The sequence below is a fragment of the Mastacembelus armatus genome, chromosome 9 (genome assembly GCF_900324485.2).
Source record: "Mastacembelus armatus chromosome 9, fMasArm1.2, whole genome shotgun sequence".
Classification (NCBI taxonomy): domain Eukaryota; kingdom Metazoa; phylum Chordata; class Actinopteri; order Synbranchiformes; family Mastacembelidae; genus Mastacembelus; species Mastacembelus armatus.
Window position 1 is genome coordinate 11648728 of NC_046641.1, and position 21183 is coordinate 11669910.

The 21183-nt window shown below is 39.2% G+C and overlaps 1 protein-coding gene across 3 annotated transcripts; it reads right to left on the bottom strand.

Annotated features, from left to right (window-relative positions):
• Positions 1 to 1337: 1337 nt before the first annotated feature.
• LOC113139288 (DNA repair protein XRCC4-like) lies at positions 1338 to 21155 on the bottom strand. Of its 3 annotated transcripts, none has more exons than XM_026322385.1 (8): positions 21037 to 21155; positions 17011 to 17171; positions 16069 to 16271; positions 8324 to 8490; positions 7552 to 7716; positions 6484 to 6566; positions 4053 to 4168; positions 1338 to 1939 (listed from the first exon to the last, which is right to left on the bottom strand). In XM_026322385.1, the coding sequence occupies exons 2-7, from the start codon at positions 17156 to 17158 to the stop codon at positions 4071 to 4073; spliced, it is 864 nt and encodes a 287-aa protein (XP_026178170.1). In that variant the 5' UTR covers positions 17159 to 17171; positions 21037 to 21155; the 3' UTR covers positions 1338 to 1939; positions 4053 to 4070. The 3 variants fall into 3 exon arrangements, with proteins under 3 accessions (XP_026178170.1, XP_026178169.1, XP_026178168.1); XM_026322384.1 differs by having other exon boundaries at positions 1338 to 2484; XM_026322383.1 differs by having other exon boundaries at positions 1338 to 2959.
• Between the last annotated feature and the right edge of the window lie 28 nt (positions 21156 to 21183).

Below are 21183 nucleotides of genomic sequence, written 5' to 3' on the forward strand. Positions count from 1 at the left end.
GCCATTACTCAACACAGAGTATTTGATGACTGAATTCAACAAGCTGTCATCTTCAGGTTTAAAATGCTGCTTGTGGCCAGGTTGTTTCAGACATTACAGTATAATGTGCTGAGCAGTGGCAGCACAGCAGAGCCCTACAACAGACAAAGGCCACTCTGTCTCCCTGCAGCTCGGTAGCGGGAAAGCAGGAATACTCTTGTCATTTCCCTGGATGATGGAAACCCTACAGGTGCACACAGTAAGTGAATGATGATGATAAGCTAGTGACTGCACATTTAATTTCAAGCTAGCACAGCCATCATCGCTCTCTCACAATCAGCCTTAACCCCTTCTGCTGCATCAGCTAATGTGTAGCCTATTGATCGAGAGTGCCCTTGCTAGAAAACCATGAGGCTGTAGCATCAGTTTTAATCCAAAATGCAATCCAGTTTGAAGAGAGCTTTAGATTTATCACGTATCAGTAAATTAAACAGATGTGTTCTCTAGAGGTGACAACAGATTTACAACACAAGTGATCAAGAAATTTAACATTAGCCAACAAAAGAATTGTTGGTTATTCCACTGAATGTTGCATCACAATACAAATCCAAGCAAATTACTCCCTGGAGTGCCACCTAAACTGAATGTTATTGGAAACAGAAAAGGAAACAGACATTAAATTGTGCTGCTTGACATTAACATTTTACTGTATTCAATGTTTATGCTTTATATTTTACTCTTCTCACATGAACTTGTGGTCAGTACATTGGGTTTATGTATTTCCCATGGCACCAATATTTCTTTGTTAGTGTACATTACTGCAGCTCAGTGCAATGAAATGTTGATATGACGGTTCACCATGAACCAACTGACTAAGGAAGAGTATCACATTTTGATTTTCCCAAATACCTGATGCAAGAAAATTCAGGTGAGTTTTCTTATTTTGACAAACTGCTGCAGATTTTCCTTTTTAAAAATGTTTTTGCTTTTATGTTAGTAGCCAGTCATCATAGCAAGTTGCTCCTAATATAAAATACCTAAAAATAAACCATATAATCAATAAGAATGAGAGAGGCTGACAACTTTCTTTTATATAATTTATGTTCAGTCAACGTATCTATAAACATACATACACTACCAGTCAAAAGTTTTGGACACAGCTTACCTTTGAACTGAATGAGAAAGTGTGTCCAAACTTTTGACTGGTACTGTTTATACAAAAAAATTCTCCCATAATGACAGAAACATGTTACATGTAAAATCAACTCAAACCTTATTAGCGTGCAAATCACCGAAATGGCACACTTGGTTGTATCTTAAGACCATGATGCATGAGTTATAAAGTATTTTAGAAAATATTATGCACAAAAGGCAAAAAAGGAAAATGTTTATTGAAGTCAGATAGACAATAACTGGTCTGATACATTTCAATAAATATTTACCACAAAGTTATTTGGGAAACATTCACATTCTAATTAAAATATTACTTTCTTAGTCATGTATTTTTAATACATTTCCACAAAACTTATATTTAAAATTAAAATAAAAAAATATTTGTCTGGACACCATCTAGGTGAAAATCATAATATTTACAATGCTTTTAGAATAGAAAAAATGAATAATTTAAAATCACTTATTTGTCTTGCTTCCTTCATTTTAGTATATTTTGCATCAAAGCATGCTGTTCGATTATCTTTTCTGTAAATTGTCCTTGCTGCACTGGACTTCCCTGTACAAAATGCCTTACTAATGGGATACATAGAGTAGAGAGTGTGACACTTCTGTGGGGATTACCAGCTATGTGGATTGTAGGATGACCATGACAACTATCTGTGGTCCTCAGCAGTTATCATCAAAATCACAAAAGACAGCAGGAAGGTCCAGAAGTCAAAGGTAAAATGGTCAGATAAAGATAGTTGGTCTCCATATGTTCACACCATGATGACCTAAGGACCTAAAGCTGGCAGAGGTAAAGGATGAGGTGAGGAGGTGAAGTCAACATTACCCTATTAACCCTTCACAGGGCACCCCTCAGGTACTTCAGGCCACAGAAGAGGATAAAGTAGCAGATGTAAACTAAAAAGGTAGAAGAGGTTAAATTATCGTTTGCAAAATGCTAGTTTAAGAAAAGTGGAAAATGGAAGAGATGGCACACTTTCATAATGAAAAGAGGGAGGAAAACATCATCAGGACATGATGAATAAGCAGCAACAAAGAGTAAGAGGGAGAAAAACATCAGCGAGACATGATGAAAAAGCAGCAACAAGCAGCTTCAGTTCCTCAGTGGTGACACCCTGTTTTCTGGGTGTAGCCTGTTGTGCCTCCGTAGTTGTTACTCCTACTCCAGTCTAAGACTGCCAAGGCAGTGGGGCTTGGCAGCCAAATTCAAGCTCAGGGCGAAATCAAAATCTTGAGAAATTGCTTCCATACTCCTGGTCCAGATTCTCTCCGTACCCCATGCTCTCCAACCCATTAGCAGCAATGGCACCAGGTCCTGAGGAAGCTCTGGAGGGTGGGAAATGCTTATTATCACCTGACCACCAACGCATGTGGGCAACGTTTACAGCATCACAGAACAGAGCACACCATGTGCAGCTTTTGGGAAAGGGTGACATCATTAATAGTTCACCCTTTAATTTACTGATGACAAGAGACAAAGCAGCAAGTCTCTCAGGAGAACTGAGCAGGTAATTGTCAAAGTTAAAGAAAACCAGATGGTGGTGCTGTACTTGGAATGTGTGAAAATTAATTTCACAAATCTGGCATCATATTTGGGGACGGCTCCAGGACCCTGTTGCCTGGTTGTCGCTGTTTTGATTGTGTGTATCTAGATGAAGGCTGACCAGCGTGCTACATTGATGCATGTGGAACAAGAAAACCTGGTCACCAAAAAAAGCCTTAGGTTTTGGGCTTAAGTCATGTTGATGAGTCCTGTGTGTCTTGTGTTCATTGTCGAGGTGGGGGGAAACAAAACAGAAGGCTAGAGAGGCAAAGACAAAAGAGAATAGAGCGAAGAAAGGAAAAAAATGCATACTATACAAGTGCACTGATAAACACAACATTTTAACTCTCAGAATGGAAATGCACTTTGGGAAATAATAGTTCGATTACCAGATATGAATCAAGACTGAATGACATTATTTTATGTATAAAAAGGATCACATATGTGTTTATACACAAAAAAGAAACAAACAAACAAAACATGAGCAACAAATGAAATCTAATAAAAAGCAATGGTGATGGTAAAAATGAGAAAATTTTCAGTAGTGTTTATTTATGGCCAAATGCGAGCTGCGGTAGGATCTTAGCACTGGCATGAGGTTAAGATTTGAAAGAAATCATCTTAGTAAATGTACCACCCCATTGTAATGGCTGATAGCTGAGTATAACTGAGTAACTATTCCAGCACAACATCACAACTCACAGTGGAGATTTAGTCATGTTGTTAAGAAGTGCACACCCATACAAATGTATTCTAATCCCAGTTATGGAAATTCTTATTATGCGAAAATGGGGACCAGACCTGATGTAATTGGATTCTGTGGAGTGTACGTGTGTGGGTTTTTGTACATCTACATGTGTGGGGTTTTCTATAACACCAACAATGAAGACAGAAGAATGATTGAGCTTGCTCTAATGTGCGAAGTGCAAGGAACTGAGGATATAAATTCAGTTGAGCACCTCACATCTGTTACGGGAGGGGTTTTTCTCAGTGTCGAAAATGAAAAAAGCCATAAATGAAATTTTATGGAAAAGAAAACATTTCACATGACCTTAAAGCTTGATATGATTTTTTGTACTGTTGTAAAACATGGAACTGCTTATTCTTTAACAGAAAGATGAATGGAGAGACCGTGTGTCATGTCAACACAATTTCAATGTGAGCTACTTGAAAATCTGCAAAATATAATCACGTTTTCTCTTAAATTCTTTCATCTAAACTCCTCCAAAGATTTTTATTTTTTTTGTCATTCTACTGCCACTGTATGTGCTGCACAAAACAGCTTCATAAACTAAATGAAGTATGGTATCAGTTATGCTGAAACATTGGTTATACTTGTTCACTGACTAACCTTTGATGTTATTCCTGCTCAGAAGGTCCTGTGCTCACGCTTCCATCTCAGTGGTTCATCTTCATCATCAGAAAAAGCCTGATCCACAGAGATGCCCTGACACACCAAGCTACGCCCTGAAATCAATATAAACAATACACACAAACACAAAACTGTTCAGAAAACTACTTCTGATACTGTGGGACTACATTACTACATTGCTGTTGCTACTTTGAGGCAGCACATATTAAATTAATGATGTCACATCAAGGCAGTCTATCTGAAAAATCAATCATGTCTACAATCAGTCAGACGCAATAAATGCACAATTTCCTCAGACTAAAGTTCCTTAGAGGCCTTTAAATGCCAGTATGCCAAATTCGTCATCTTCATGGCTGGTTCTCCACTAGTGCCATTTGTGGCACGTGTAGCAGAGTTGTTGCAGTTCAGGGCATCTTCGATCAACGTCAGATAACCTTTGTTAACCCTGGGCAACTCTACACCTGAACTCCTGTAGACCTATCAGGAATAGAGATCTGGCATTCCACACAAGCCCAGTCACACTCAGAAACAAAAGTTTATATACAGACATACAAACACACCTGTTTGCCCTTTAACACTGTTGCTAGCCCATTTGTATTCACTGATTAATTGACAGATAAAAGGTAATACTTAAAAGACTTGAACTAAACTGATTAAAAGATAAAATTAATACTACAGTAGATATTCACAGTGCAATAAATAGCACACACACTTAAAAGCAAACACTTTATTTCTTTTACACTACCCCTTTCCTTTTCTGAGAACTGCCATATCCTCATTCTGAAAATCACACTGCGACTCTCCTCTCCTTTTATTCTCCCTATTGCACCTCTTATCTCTTTTATCTTCCGCCACCCCACTGTGAGTGACTATGTAGTCACTATCAGATGCTAAACCTGGAGGGAACAAGTCACAGAGAGACTTACTTCTTTTGTCTCCAATTCTGCGCTGCCATTACTCTCTCTTATCAGGCCTCTACAATATGAAAACACAGCTTGATGCACCGCCCGAGCCTGAGGCTTAACAGGGCCAAGAATGTCAAATGATGGTAAATTTTATTTATATTTCTAAATGCAAATAAAACATCAAGAAAGCCAGGCAGAGACAAGGCTGGTCTGTTGGACAACTGGATTAGTGTGAATATGACATCACACACAACCTCACAAACAAGTTGAGATACACACCCATAATGACTAAAAAGTACATAATATATAGAGAACTGGGAGACAAACCTATTGAGGCATGTAGATGAAAGACAAGAACCAGGCGATTTTCATTAACAATCTGAAAACACAAGGCAACATTGTAAAACGCTTCTGGGCTGCAAACATCAAAGTGTGTAAGCCAAGGTCCCTGCTGTGTGATCGACAACCTCCATCCATTGCCACTGAGGCCAGGATGTGATCTGATGCACATGTGTGTTTGATAAAAAAGTGCAAAATGAGGGCAACGACAGAAACTGCTGATGTCACTGTAACACTGTGTTTTGCAAATGTATTATCCTCTCAGGGTGGCTTAAGCTTGGCTCTGAACACAAACATGGCCATTGAGAGAGCGATCAGTGGGTTATCCCATCAGATTGCAGTGCTGCAGTAAGAGGGGGTATGACTCAGCTGATGGTCTACGATGCAGGAAGGGGAAGACTACCTCATGGCCAGTTGTGCTGGAGCAATCACAGCAAAATTCGCTGGGTGGGTTTATGACTCACTGAAAAGTGTTTCCTAGAACCCAGCTACCCTAGGGTATATTCTCTGCCTGTGTGTGCTTTCAAGTTTATATTCAAGCCCCCTGCTTATGTAATCAAAGCTAAAACCTGAGAGTTTCACTTAGTTGGCATCATTCTTATGCTTCATCCTGACCTATGACATCATAAGGAGTCGCAGGAATGGGTCAATACGGGCACATCTTGCGCCACCAAGACATGTGGCATCCATACATAATATGCATGGAATATTATGGCACAATGACTGTAACAGTAAACATGTCCCATGCAGAAATCCAAAATGAGTTACTGTCTAAAATTATAAATGACATTCCTGAAACCTAATATATACATGAGCATTAAGCCTTTACCTAAACAGCCCTAACCTCCTGACCAATGCATTAATTACCTGGTATCTTTGTATTTCCCTTTAAAGAATCATATCCCTGAACCTAAACTGTGCTGATGCAAATATGAAATGTTTCAATCAAGTCATTATCATCAGTGTTGCTATTGCAACACAGTGTGACGCAGGCAAAGATGAAATCACTTTTCCCAATATTACTGATTTGTGGTGGTTTATTTAAGGGCCTTAGGGCCAGTTTTTCTTCAAAAAACGTGCGCACACACACATACACACACACACACACACACACACGCACGCACGCACGCACGCACGCACACACACAAATCCACTTGCAAACACACCTGTGATGAGGATAGTTGACTCCTGAGATGGATGGAAGCTGTGAACTGTCTCCTCTCTTCTGTCCTGAGTGGTGTCATTGTTACTGAAAAAATGTACACAAATTAGACAGGCTGTGTTTAATACATATCATTACATGAAGGGGAGCATGGCAAACGATATAAAGCCATACATATGAGCAGACATTATGAGTCTCTGTGGCAATAAATGATACAAGATCTAACACAGGCTTGCAAAAGACCAAATTAGCCACTGTCTGGGTTGCAGAATCCAGAGGTGTGGCAAACCAAATCTGACAGCAAGATTTGTTTCCTGCCTGGGAACAAAATTTTCAAATTTGTAACTAAAGCAATAGCACGATAATTCATTTTAAATTCTATCAAATACTAAAATAACTGTCACACAGCAAATTGCTTTTCATAAAATGTTAATCCCTCAGAAACACCCAATGGTGCTGTAACGCCTGAGAAAGAGAAACTAGTTTTAAACAATAAAATGTCAACATTTTTATGAAAAGTGAGGATAATTCTATGCAGTTATAACATAGAAACATAGGGTATTTGTTTCTTTCAGCTGAAGATTGTGCCATTAAATATAAAAGCATAACATAATGAGACATAATGAGAATTTGCAGCTTTTTCTTGTTTTACATAAAGAATATCAATTTTGGATATTAAGCTATTGATGATTATATAAAACAATTGGCAGTTTAATTGCTAATGATAGTATCAATTAATATGCCATTTTTACTATTTCAGGAGACACCTTGCCTTTGGAACCATTAGAGTTGAAATGTAAATTAGTTTGATTCACTGTGCTTCTGAATATTTGACATACAGTAAATCCCCCACTGGAATGAACATATACAAGTACAATGTATGTCTATACTGCACAGTAACATTAAGTAGACAAAGCAGTTTTAAGTAATGACCACATATATTTATAAACAGATAAACCCCATGCATAAAGAATCAAACACGTCACTGGTTCCTGCATTTTAAAGAAGCAAAGTGTGCCTGTTATATGAGAGCTTTACAGAATCAGTTTGCATGTAAAATTAGTATCCTGACCTATGTTGCCCCTTCTTATGCCTCCGCCGCTCAGGGGTCTGTTGGAGCTGTCGCACAGCATCCTGCAGACCTCGGATCTTGGCCTTCTTCTCGTTCAGCACCATGACAAAATGGGAGTGCATTTCCCTCTCCATCATCTCTTTGTCCTGAACCTGCTGCTTCAACCTGGTAAGAAAACCGCACAGACACCAGGATACGTACAAAAACAACAATAATGGCGCTATATGTGTACACGTGTGCATCACATAAAAACAAATCCATGTTTTAAAAGCTGTGGATTAGTGTTTGTGTTCCTTCTGAGGAATGATGGCGATGCCTCCACCCTGTGCAGACATTAAGTCATCATCGTCCTTTGTGTCTGGTAATACTGGCCTAAGAATGAGTATGTAAATAAACATTTACACAAAAAATGCTCTTTCAAAATAAGTCAAGTACCATTGATCTATAAATTGAAAGCCATACAAATAAATAATTTGAATTCAGTTCCCAGAAATCACAAGCCAACACTGGGTGTAACCCTCAATACTCTCAAATGGGCGACCAGTGGTGATGTCATACTGGGTGATTGTTGTGGATATAAACAGCTGGAGGCATGAATTAAACAGCAAAGAAAACCTGTCCCAAACAACACAATCAACAAACAAATATCAGCACTGAGCATCTTAAGCAATGAATTAGATTCTGGCAGGGTATTTTTTTATGTGAACTTCTCATTTCATACAAAACACCCATTTTATGTCTCTAGCAGAACTGTTTTCCTGCTCATCCTTACTCTCCAAGTATTCGCTGCTGCTCTTGTTTCAGTCGATGGTTCTCCTCCAGCAGCTGGCAGTTCTTTGACTCCAGATCTGTGCTTAACTTGAGAGACTGGCCAATCATCTCTCGGTTCAGCTCTAGAGGATTTGGAGCTGGCTGCAGCTCCACAGAACCCAAGTGCACCTGAAGGATTGTGGGAAAGAAGAAAAATTAGAAATCAAATAAAAACTGGAAAATTACGTTACAAATCACATGAGGTAATGTGAGAAAACCTCAGTCCTCAACTTTTGAACTTGCACAACTGGGAAGAGACAGAGAACAGATTTAAGACTACATCTCCCAGCTGCACCGGGAGTCCCAGGGCATCCTACAAGAGAAGCCGGGCATGGTTACCTGGGAAAACCACTTAGATTGATAGTCACATCAAAAGCAACTTCAACCCAAACATGAGTAAGCATTTGCACCTTACCGTCATCTCAAAAAGCTTTGCAATATAGAAGTGGCACAAACCATTACATCACATTTTGTTTGAAGTGTGAGACTTTTTAAGATGCTGGCATGTCTGGGAGAAATACAGATTGAATTCACTGGTCACCAGGAAACAGTTTTCTCTCTGTTGATTCATGTCAGTGGTTCTTTCACAAGTAGGCTTTAGATGTAATAAAGCATTCGTCATTTGGTTTGCCTTTTGGCACCACTACAAGTCACAGGCTGAGGCACTGCAGCTGGCAGCAAATAAGACTGAAGACATTTTCCTACATATCGTGGATATATAAACCTTTCTTCATTTTTATAAATAAATACAGCGTCAGAGAAACATTGTTCAACCTAGAGTAAGCATCTGCTCATCGAAGCTGCCTCATGAAAGATATTTTCAAACCGAAGCACAACCTTTGTTTGCACATTGCCCTGAAGAAACACCCATTCACAAACACACACGCCTTGACGCACAGAGAGAGAGAGAGAGGTACCAAGGTGCTAAATCTTCAATGGGTCATGTCAAGGTCGCGGACCCACTGTAATAAAGCCACCATTTTCAAGACCTTTCCTAAAATACTTGTCATTTTCGCCCGAGGTTATAGCTGTCCTGGCAGGCCACACAGCTGTTTTCTCCTTCACCTGTGAACCTGAACATGTTTGAATGAGTGGACATTCACTACGCATTTCTCTCACAGCTATACTCCCTTAGCCTGCCTGTCTGTTTTAGTCTATCCTCCAATTTTTGTTCTCTCTTCTCCTGCCCACACCCTTAGAAATACAGAGCTTTCTGCAGCCTTTTGTGCAAGAAACATTCTACGACTAAATGACACCAAGAGGAACATTAACTACTATTAAGCCATGTATCACATCCCAAAAAATAATTTTCTGTGTTCCTTTGACATTTCTCCTAAAAGCCACCAGCAAATAATCACACATCACAACGGTCAGAACATCGATTGGATGGATTTTCATTCAGTGTGTAACACTCTTCTCGTTCATCTAGCAAGATCTAATCAATTGTTTAAACAACTCATACCCAAAAAAAGCTTTACATTAGCATGAGCTGTAACATCCGCATGTTCACACATGGAAATGAGATGATAAACATGTTAGAGTTTGCACTTTCTAAACCTTAGCATGTTAAAACATTTAGCTCAAAAGTACCATGAATTGTATTCCCAATTGTGTTGTTTTATAGGCTTGAACGGCATCAGTCTTTCTCTGCAAAGAAAAAATGGCATTTTCTAAAACTTCTCACGTCTTCTCTAATTGCATAACTTATTCAGTGCTAATGCTGCCAGGGCCCTCTGTCCCCCTGCTCAACAACAACAACAAAATCTGTGATTAAACAAAAACGTAACAGGATCAGGACACGGGGGAGACCACCCAAGATCTAAAGGAGGATGAGGTTCACAAGAACTCATAAAAAGCTAGAGCAACATGAGGATGTCACAGTGATCTGGTGCAGGCTCCTCTCAGGGATTTAGAGAGAGTTTGTGTGACTCTGAGTGTCATAAGTCATCAACAAGTTGATGTAGCTGCTCAGTGTTTGTGCAGGATGGACCACCGACCACCATTAATAAGAAACAGACAAGTGTAGATAGACACCCAGTGTTAAGTGGTTATGAATTTCAATAGTGTGTAAGTGATCATGTCCACTTGCACACTACATGTTACTATCTAGCTATCTACTATCTACATATGAAAAGGTGCACAGTTTTTGGAATCTCTGATCTCTCCTCAAACCCCAAACCTTTTGCTACCTGTACATACATTTCTGCTGTAGGTCACCAAGTCATCTGGCAATAAATCAGTCATGAGAAAGGATAATGTAAAGGCTTCGTACTCTAACATGCTGAGTACACTAATATTTCATACTTTAAAGAATGTTGTCCTATGTCCTTTATTTATTGTACATGTCTCATGCTAAAATAATGACTGCGACTTTGTCTTACTCTGTCATTAAACCTTTATTCACTGAAACTGTGGAAGAATATAAATCTTCCTGAGCAACTTGTTAACATTGTGTTACCAGTTTAAGACACCAGATACAGAAATCTAAACTGCTGCAAGCACAACCTTTATTTACCGGATTAACATTTGAAATCGCTCTCAGCTGCTATTTAGATTTTTACTCCTTCCTTGAAGTAACAAAGGTTGTCTTGCAAAGAAAAAAAATTATGTTTTCTAAAACGTGAATTCCACATCACCAGAAATTAACATTAAGTTGCAAGGAAAGGAGAAGGATGCACTAAATAAGATATAAACTGGAAAATGCAGGTAAGTAATATCCAAGTTTTTGCATAGCATCGATATAATTTCAACGAATGAAGGTTCTTTTTCACAAAGATGTAAAAAGACTAAAAAAACATCTCTTTATTTTCTTGTGCTTTGATTTCTCTCTTGGGAGAAAGATAAAGTTAAAGGTCACTTTTCACACTGTTACCAGACTCTGCCAAGATGTGGGAGGTCAGACTGATTGTCAAGTGATGCCCTCCCCACTGCCACATTTTCTTTTACTGTGTTACTCAATAAAACGCCATTAAAATGTGTTAATGGTTCTTAGCAGATGTTTCAAACGATCACAAGACCAATGCTGTTAACATTAAAATCAGAGCAACATTGAGAAAACTTCTAAAATACAATAAGATGCTTTTCTTGATGTGACATGCAGTAGTTCACCCTGAAAAATCTACTGTACATAACATCCATTACACCACATTTAGCAAAATATGTGACTTCAAAATCTCAGGATGAATTTGTCCATATAACAAATAAAATGTGATCAAGTGTAGTTTTGTGTGTGTGTTTGTGTTTGTGTGTGTGGTCTAACTGTTTGTTTGTGTGTGACACTCTGGATGGCTAGTCAGACCATAAGGTCAAACCCGTGGAGAAGGAGGGATGTAGGTGTGGAGGACAAAGGCAAAAGAACACAGTCCCAGTGAATATGATACCATAGCATGCTGTGGGCACAGAGGACATAAAGCTTTCCTTATCACATCGTCCAACAAACTGCTGGAGCCTATTTATTCCTGGGACAAAAACGCCTTTTAACCAATTAACAATAATTATTACTACTAACATGACATTACCGACATTACCATAAAGGTTTAAAACATACCAACTGTGGTGATCTACTAACAAAAGGTCTGCCTCTTAATAAAATGTTCACAGTGCCATGCCAGACCAGGACAATGCCACCATACCCTATAATTTAAAACACACACTGAGCATTTCAAACCCCTTTCTATTCCTTTTTCTATGTCAAACTAACTATTGTGTCTGAGGGACGAGGGAAGTGAGTGGGTGAGGCATGATGACAAAGAGACAGTGTTCAAGGGTGGGCACAGGGACACAGTATGGGAAGTGTGGGCACTCAGTAGAGACAGTAGAGATCAGCTTGTCCCTAATCCGCCAAGCAGAGGCGTTAGGCCAGATAAAGAGCAGGAAGTGAGGGGCGACACCAGTCAGGCCATCCCTGATAGCACGAATGCTCTCAGAAACAGCAGGCATGCTACGGAGTTGTACTGACTTGAGAATAGATAGTGGGGGGAAATGAAACTTCATTTCACTAAGGTGTCTGCTGGGTTCCTATAGATGTTTGGAGCACCACATTCTTGACATTAGCTCATGTTAAGATTGTGAAAAAAAATGCTGTGGCTTTTACTTGTGAGCAGGAGAGTTGCATCAGCAGATCAATCTCTCCAATGTGGTCAGGATCTGGCTTCTAGCTGTGCCACAATTTCACAGGCAGAAAACTTGACTACAAAGGCATTTTTGATTTTTGGATGGTTTGGTGATTTTAATTACTTTTTTTTTTTAGCAGATTAAAAGTATGTTCGCCACTTCAAGGAATTGAAAATCACCAACAATGAATTCAGGGGCCATTACTCAATAAATCCAGGTCACTAAAAACATCAGTCTGCTGATGTGGGCAGATGGTGCTGTTTGTCATAAGCATACAGATGATGCACAGGCAAGGCCATGTGCTATACCAGTAGCACTGAAACATTTCCCAGTAGTCAGTTAATGAATAGGACTGCTTCATTTTTGTTGTAAAACAAGGAGAAAATCCTGATGGTGGATCTCTCATCCAGTCATTTTGTACTTTCTTCTTCTTCTTCTTTTGACAACCTACAATTAGTGTGAATTACATGTATATGCAAAATGAACTACAGATCCTCATTTAAAAACACTAGAGTGATTTGCTGTATAATACATGGCTTGATTTTTGGTATGACACAAAAAAACTGTTATTTTGGTTTCATTATATCAATTGTTTTGTGGTTTGTCAGACTGAATTTCATACAACGGTATTCTTTGAATTGGTTATGCATTTGTAATACTGGCAATTAATGTAAGGTGTGAATATACAAACACACTAACAAATGTCACACTACATTTGGGATTATTTGATCAGAACAAGAGAACATGGCATCATGTTGCACAGCTGGAATCCCCAGTCAACTATACCACAAGTTCTAATTGACAAACATAAAACATGACACAGTCAGAGTCGCATTCAAGCACACAGACCCATCCAGAGCCCCGTTGCTTCAATTACCACAACTGTCAAGAATTAAAGACTCCCAGTCTCTCTGGGCTGAAGCTGGTCTGAATTAAGAGCTGAACTGTAACTGTGAGTCAAACACAGTTTTGATAAAATTACAGGAAGTCTCTTGATAACTGATCAAACATTTGTGCAACAATCATGCTGCACTTTTCATTAAACAAAAAGGAGGCAATGATGAAAATAAACTAATACACAGAAAACTAAGCCTTATAAGTTTGGTACCATAGTACCACTGTCTATTTATGTCATCAAACTTACAATTTGGCCTTTAGAAAAACACTAAACTGAAAAAAAAACATGTAGTTTGGGTTCATTATGTGCCATATCTGGGAACCAGTTTAGGTAGACCTAAACAGACAGACCTCTGTTAATTTCACTTAAATGATCTAAAGTTCTTGATCTGAAAAAATATTAAATCGGTAAATTTTGGTATAGACTTTTTTTCCTTACCAACAAATGATCTGTACTTAAACAGACATCAAGGAGAAGATAATGTACGACTAACTTGTGTAAAATACATAGACGGTGATAGTTTAACACCAAACATGCAATTAACATTCATCATTACAACTTCTGGGGTCATATTCATAAATATTAATGTCAGGTTGAGTTCACCACCTGTTTTGTCTCTATCCTCATTTTTTCTCTATTCCCAAAGGGAACTTGCCACATTTCTGTCATTTCTGCAGCTTCAAATTATCTGGCTGGGAAAATATGTTCCAGTGTTTAACCTCTGACATGTTCAAAAAAAAGGTAAACGATAGAGACCCAAAAAAAAAAAGAAAAAAGAAAAGAAGCAGGTGTTAGACAAGAGTGGTAGTTTGCACTTAATGCAAATAGTCCCATGCGGTTCTTTGATTTGTGTCTACCACACACAAACTGCACACAGCGATGATTACTGTCAGCAACAGTCTGAGCATGAATTAGTTTCTTTCTAAAGCACACATGAGACTGGACAGATCTGGGCCAATGTTGATCAGTTTGTGTGGTCTAACTGTACTTTTTGGCAGCAACTTTTCCCTGTGTACAAAAAAAAAATTTCAACATTCAACGGAAATGCACTGCAGAAAAATGTCAATATTAATTCTGTGCTATTCTATTTATTCTGTCTGAAAGACACAAACTACAAATGTGTGCAAAATATCTATTCTTGCTCATCTTAAGCTGCTGATTTTGAAACATGGGTTGTAGTTATATGAGATAAAGTCACATGCAGTAGAAATAACCCGTTAAGTATGGCAGTCAAACTCTGCCCTAGCCTGGCAGCCTCATCTGTGCCTGTGCATGTCCAGACATGGGTACGGACGCACAAACACATCTGTGGACACGGCCCACACTCACTGAGACAAAGAAAGCCAAGGGGAGTTGGAGAAAGAAAATAAAACGGCTCTAATCAGTTGTTGTTTAACATTGTTAGATCAGGATGGCTCAGTCCATAAATCAGGGTTTTATGGTCTCCACAGTGTTATTAACCCCCTGGCCATCCCCCTCTGGTTTCTTCGACTTGCACAGCACATTGTGGTAGAAAAGCACCAAAAACCACTGAAGGCTTGATGCCATTTTTCTATAAAACCTGTCATTCACTATGAGCAAAAAAATGACCAACTTAGCACAGTACATAATACTTTTCTCTGACTATTTTGTATTTTTATTTCACAAGACACATGCTTTCATTTGGGGAAGCAACTGTTACCATTAATGCAAACTCAAATCAACAAACCATTTTCTCCAAAGGTTTTACAAGCTGTAGGCATAAGACAACTACCTCATACAAACGCTATTGGATAATTCCTATCTGTGGCTTTTTCCACTGTGGCCTGAAGGTAACCAAGCCTTTCCCATTCTACTATAAGACTATAAACCTTATCTTTTTAATAGCCCCTTGTAAAGAATAAGACTTCCTTTCTATTTTGTTGTGTGCCATTAGTTGCATTTATCCCCAGGGAACAGTGACAGGAGAGAACTGCATGATGTTGTGGAATTCAAGGCTGAGCATCTGATAGTGAATGATAGAGCTATAAAATCAAGAATGATGACATTCTTAAAATGATCTTCTAATTGATTCTCCACAACTCTTTTCTTTCAAACTATCTACTTCTGTTGACACCTCTGCTATACCTCTGTTAGATCTGTCATTACTATATAGGTAAGGCAAGCAAAAGCTTTTGTTTCAGGTGCTGGGGAAACGATAAAATGCCATTCAGAAAGACTAATATAAGAAATAAGTTCAGGAGTTTCTTGAGTCCAAAAAATAAATTGCATTTATCTTTAACCACAACAATTGCACAGTAAACAGTAGAAATATTGCACTCACACTGCAAAGTCATCTTCCAGAAATATGGATTTAGGTGTATTTGATTGGACAATATATTGGATGATGTTGTGTTGCACTGCAACAAAAGTTGTGGGAAGGTTGAATTTTTGTCCAGTAAACCATGCTTTTTTTTTTCATTACACACATTACAGATGCGTTAACGTAGCAGTGCCACTGAAATAAGTTAAATTATTTTTTATGCAGTGCTGTTGTGAAACAGCCTTAAGCTTCTATTTGTGCTTCTTTGCTTAAACGTGATTTTATTAATATAAAAATGAAACTGTTTTGTCAATTAGTCCATACCGCACTGTATTTCCTTCCAAATACACAACAATGAAGATTTCACAACACGCAAGAGCTCGATAATCAGAACCTGCCCAAGGCTTTGGCTCACCAAGATGTCATTAGAGATCTTCTGATAAGATAGATGACAGTGATCTGGAGTGAGGTGAAAAGAATACACCTCCTGGCCACCTTCTTTCCTTCTCCCTCCTCTTCCTTCTTCACCTCTTGTTAGTGCCTGAAGAAGATCCTTGACATATCTTTCCCTTGTGACTCCCATTTCACTGGCTTCCCTTGTCACCTCTTCCTCTGAAACTGAACAGAAAGCTGTTGATCAAACATACGTATTCTCTTAAAGACATTTTTTGAATTTTTGCATCATGTCCTACAGTTAAGTGCAACCGGACAGAGAAAAGAGGTGACAGCAGACTTGCGAAGCAAAACTATAAACATAAATTATCTAGTAATGCATGGATACTTGTCAAAGCCTATTTGAAGGGGAGCATGCAGAGAAACCAAAGGGAGTTCCATTGGCTGTTGCACAGCTGCTCACATGGGGTTGAGGGTCCCAATTAACACATCAAACACAAACACTGTCACAACCTGGTCTCTGCCTGTCAACTCTGCAGATGGACAGCAACAGAAAAGTAGGGAGCAGTTATGTTCCAGGTGTCCTTCCATATGCACCCTTGTGCATATGAAACCAGACACAGACACACACACACACACACACACACACACACACATACACTAATGTGTAGACTTGCACATACAAAGACAAGCCTTGTAGAGTTTAATCTACTTTATACACCTGTAAGCTGCAGCACAGGAGTGAACTGGGATGATGAGACAAGGTCTTTGCTGTCCCTCTTCTTAAAGGACCAATAGTTACAATATTAAGAGGTGGGGTTCAGCCAGGTGCTTACATAGTGGGGAGAGTCTAATGAATAGTAGGACTGGTGACAACCCAGTCTAGTCAGTCATAAAAAGCCTTGGTTTATGGGTAAAATACTTTGACTGGTCCTTAACATTTAATGTCTTACTGAATCTTTACCTTCTCCGATCCAAGCCGAGTTGCCATCAGTGAGAGCTAATGTGAACCCAGCACCCAGGTCTACAGCCCAGTCCACTCGCAGAAAGTAGGGGGTACCTGGATCGGTAGTTACAGTGATCTGTCGGACTGTGCCGCTCATGTCTCTCATATGGCCTTCAGACCTGTGGAGAAGCAAAGAATTCTTAAAAAAGCAAGATCATGATTCAGCAACAACCCCATAGCACTGTGTTCGGGATATTTCGTAGGACTGCCGTTAGTATTTGGTCCCAGGACTTCCTTTGAAGACAGGCCTCCAATCAGTCCTTTTTGTTGTTGTAAGGTTGTGTTAATCTTCCAGTTGCATCAGTGTACCTCATTGTTTCACTACTGAGATTTGGTAATAAAAGTCCCTGCATGTGTCTTCAGTGGGGGTCTTTCTGAGTCAGTGGAACCACACAGAGATTAACCAGTTTTGGCAGGTTTTGCTCTAAGAGTGTGGCCTCCCTGACCACCAGCAAGGTAATCACATGCTGTTAAACATTTAGAACAATGTTACCAAAAAGCCCCAGTTGTTGTCTGATCAAATGTGAATTGGCTTTTATTGTTGTTAGAGTATATAGTGAAGCGAAATAATGTTTCTCCAGGAATCATGGTGCTACATAAAACAACACAAAACTACACAAGACCACACACATCTAATAATTAGAGTGAGAGCCCTAAGCTACATCAAAGTGAAATTAATTCAGTGCATACATTTATCCAAAGATATGCAGTACATATATTTTTATAGTAAGATATACAACTGCTTTAATCTGAAAACATCTTCTCAAGGACTGATAAAACCTGATTATGCTCTAAAACCTGCAAGCCTTGCAAAGCCCAATATATTTACACATTACACTGTGGGTAAAAATCTACTTCTTTCAATGGGCAGTTTGGGAAAAATGTGATATCTTAAAGCGAGTAAGAGCCCTTCATGTCATGTATTCACTCACGTGTAGAGGATGATATCTGTGAAGGAAAGATCTCTCAATCATACATCGCTACAGCCTAACACACTTCAAGCTAATCCATCCATGGTCACATGCCAAATCACAGATAACCGAAGCAAGGACCCTGGAATCCATGAACTTCATACAGTGGCAAAAAAACATTACTTGCCAACATTAGCAATGTTCAGTGACTATATTGAGCAAACGTACTTGGGAACATCAACTTGCCCTAAGGCAAATATCTGGGTGAACTGACTCTACTGCAGCTGAAGTTAGGTAGGATGCCAGAAACAGCCTGTGCTCAACAAATTACAAATGTTGTTGCTCTAAGGATTACCACACGACCCATGCTATTGTTGTCCTGATTTACTGACAGCGCATTGTTTTCTTCTGAAAAAGGTTTGAGAAACTTTTACTTGATTACAGATGTCCAGGCCAGAACATGTGATTACCACTTCCACATGAAGTGAGAGGTGAGTTAGTTATCTTCCCTGTTTAACTACAGGGCAAAGCGTGTGGAGATGGAGGGAAAAGGACAGCTAAATTGCCAGTTAGCCAAGCTGGACATGTTTCAAAAATGAAAATGAACGCCTTCGGACACTGCACTATAAGTTATGACGTGACCCCGCATTTTTTATATTCTTTCCCTCTGTCCACCATCATATATGCTGACAAAGCAGGTGGTCAAGGTTATTCAAAATGAGACATGCACTTGCACCAGTGCATGCATATGTGCACACTGCACAAAGAACCTTGCAACAGATTAAAGCTGACCCTTTGCGCCCCAAGAAGGGGTGTGGCTGGTCAAAGGGGCTGAAAAAGATGAGGCAGCTGAAGGGTTCAACTTTAACCTCATAAACTGAGCCCGGCTACTCATTAGTTACTGTAACATCTGTTATGCTGGGACTATGACCCTGTGGTAATGACAGAAGGACACTCCAATTAAATAAACAGCACTGTCAGGAATGGAGAGCCGCGCAAAGTCTTCAAAGTCAATCCTGAAGTCTTCCTGTTCAGCATCTGTTCAGTTACTCGATCAGCAGACCCAATCACTGGAATGCTTAAATCATCAACCCAAAGCTCCACTGCAACTTTTCTTACTCCCTCTGTAATTTTTTACTCAACCTTTTCATTGTCATTTCTTCTGCACTGCCACATTTGAAAACTGTAAGCCATAAGTCTGTGTGCAGGAAGTATTCGGCAAATGAGTCACAAATGAAGTCTCTAATTATGCATCTTGTGTCTCAAATGAGTTCATACAGTGTAGAAAAAGCCAAGGCAGATAACTGTCTCTTTTAATGAGCACTGACAATTAGACCTATCCTCTCACTGTCCTTTCACTGCATGTTCACCTCATCCTTTCTCCAATACAATGCTTTCAAGATGAAACAAAAAACTCTGCACTGTTGTCATAAACAGTCGGGGATTAAAGCAGTGCTGCCTAAACAGCAGCAGGCTGTGCCACAGCCTTTCGTTTATTATTCTCCCCTGGTACTGTGTATCTTAAACCACTTGACAAACAGAAAAGGCGCTACACAACAACATGTGTATAAATATCTGTCGGAACTGGTTTACACCATGGCCATGTCAGAAGCAGAATTAGTTATGGTTTCACTCTAACAGGAGTTTTGCCTGCTTTTATATGAAGCCCTGGTTAATGCTATAATTTAAACTCTAGATACTTTTAGCTGCTTACAAAGAGACTAGACCCCATCTCAGTTTGGTAAAGTACCCACGTGTTAAGCTTTGCAACGAACAAATGCTTAAAAGTGTAGAGACCGTCACACAATACAACCTGAGACACTACAACACTGGTGGGGCAATTAGCCTGACTTTATTTCAACACCTTGCAGAGACCATACTGTATTAATTTGAGGGTCAAACCTCCATAGAAACTACATGACTCGTGTCAGAGCAATATCACATCCCTTCAAATGAAAAAATGAAAATAAAAAAACAATAATTGTTCAAATATTTACTCTTGGCAAACAAAGAGCTTAACCTGATGTCTTTTTATTCAAACCCAAAAATCTACATCAAGCTTGGATCTGATTGCAGTAAACAGGCCTGCATGTAGTCTAAACTGGTCGGTGCACTGTAGACTATAAAACGTAATCACATTAGGATCAATGTCTCTGTTTAAGGTTTACAATTGCTCTTCGAGACCACACTCTCCATTTGAACACTTCTTTGTCCCCGTCTACACCAAGTTTGCATCGGCACTGTTGTACAATATGCAAAATGTAATTTATGTGTGGTTTACCATCTGACAGATTTCATGTTACATGAAGAGCACTCCAGGAGTGTCTGAGAACGAAGGGTCGTGAGGAATTTATGAAACACAGTTTAAACGCAATCAAGATGCTGTCATGACTGTCTGAAGGGTGGGGGCTTCATTGTGAAAACTTTGAGGAAAATAGGCCACAAACATTTTACTCTTACAGCATAAAGAAAGAAAACTAATCAAATTTCTCTACAGCATCAAAACCAAGATTTGTATTTTTTTAAATAAGTGCTTCATTGGAAAGTTCACAGCTTGTCATAAATAGACAAATGTCCACTTAGTCACCTGTGCCCAATGGGAAAAAGTAAATTCTTTCTGACCAATCTTCTAAAATCCAAACAATTCACCAAACACATTTAAGCAAATGCTTAGCTACATTTTAGTAGTGGTGGTGAAGGATTATTTAAGTTTTTGAACATTATATATGGTTACGCCTTATGTTGTATGTGTTCACTTCCCATTCCTTTTCATAATATATGAGCTTCTGGGAGTATTAACAGCCTACTGCACTGTTACTCTAAAATCCAGGTTGTGCAAGCGCTTTCTAACATTTGTAACTAGTTTACTACGCACTGCACCGTGGTACAGCAAAGTGTGGAGATATGATTGCAGATAAAACTCCATTAACGCAAAGGCGCCGAGAAATGTCATGCTGCAATGGACCCGAGCTGCATGAATATTACAGTGGTTTTCAGGCGCTCGGACCTAATTCGCTGTAACTGTGGTGTGGATAAAACATGTACATGTACAAACCTTCTTCAGCAGACTTACGGTATTGTGTGGTTAAACTACTGCGGATTCCACACGAAAAAAACCTTTGTATGAAACTGAACTCATTGCTGCTCGCTGTCTTGACACATACAGCCTCAAGTTTCCTCTCCAGCCTTCAGCCAATCAGCAAACGACCTTCTACGGCGC

Coding starts and splice junctions, on each gene's coding strand:
- LOC113139288 (XM_026322385.1), bottom strand. CDS start 17,158: ATGAGAGACATGAGCGGCACAGTCCGACAGATCACTGTAACTACCGAT. Junction 16,272..17,010: donor CTCGGCTTGGATCGGAGAAG/GTAAAGATTCAG, acceptor CTTTCTGTTCAG/TTTCAGAGGAAGAGGTGACA. Junction 7,717..8,323: donor CAGCAGCGAATACTTGGAGA/GTAAGGATGAGC, acceptor TTTTCTTACCAG/GTTGAAGCAGCAGGTTCAGG.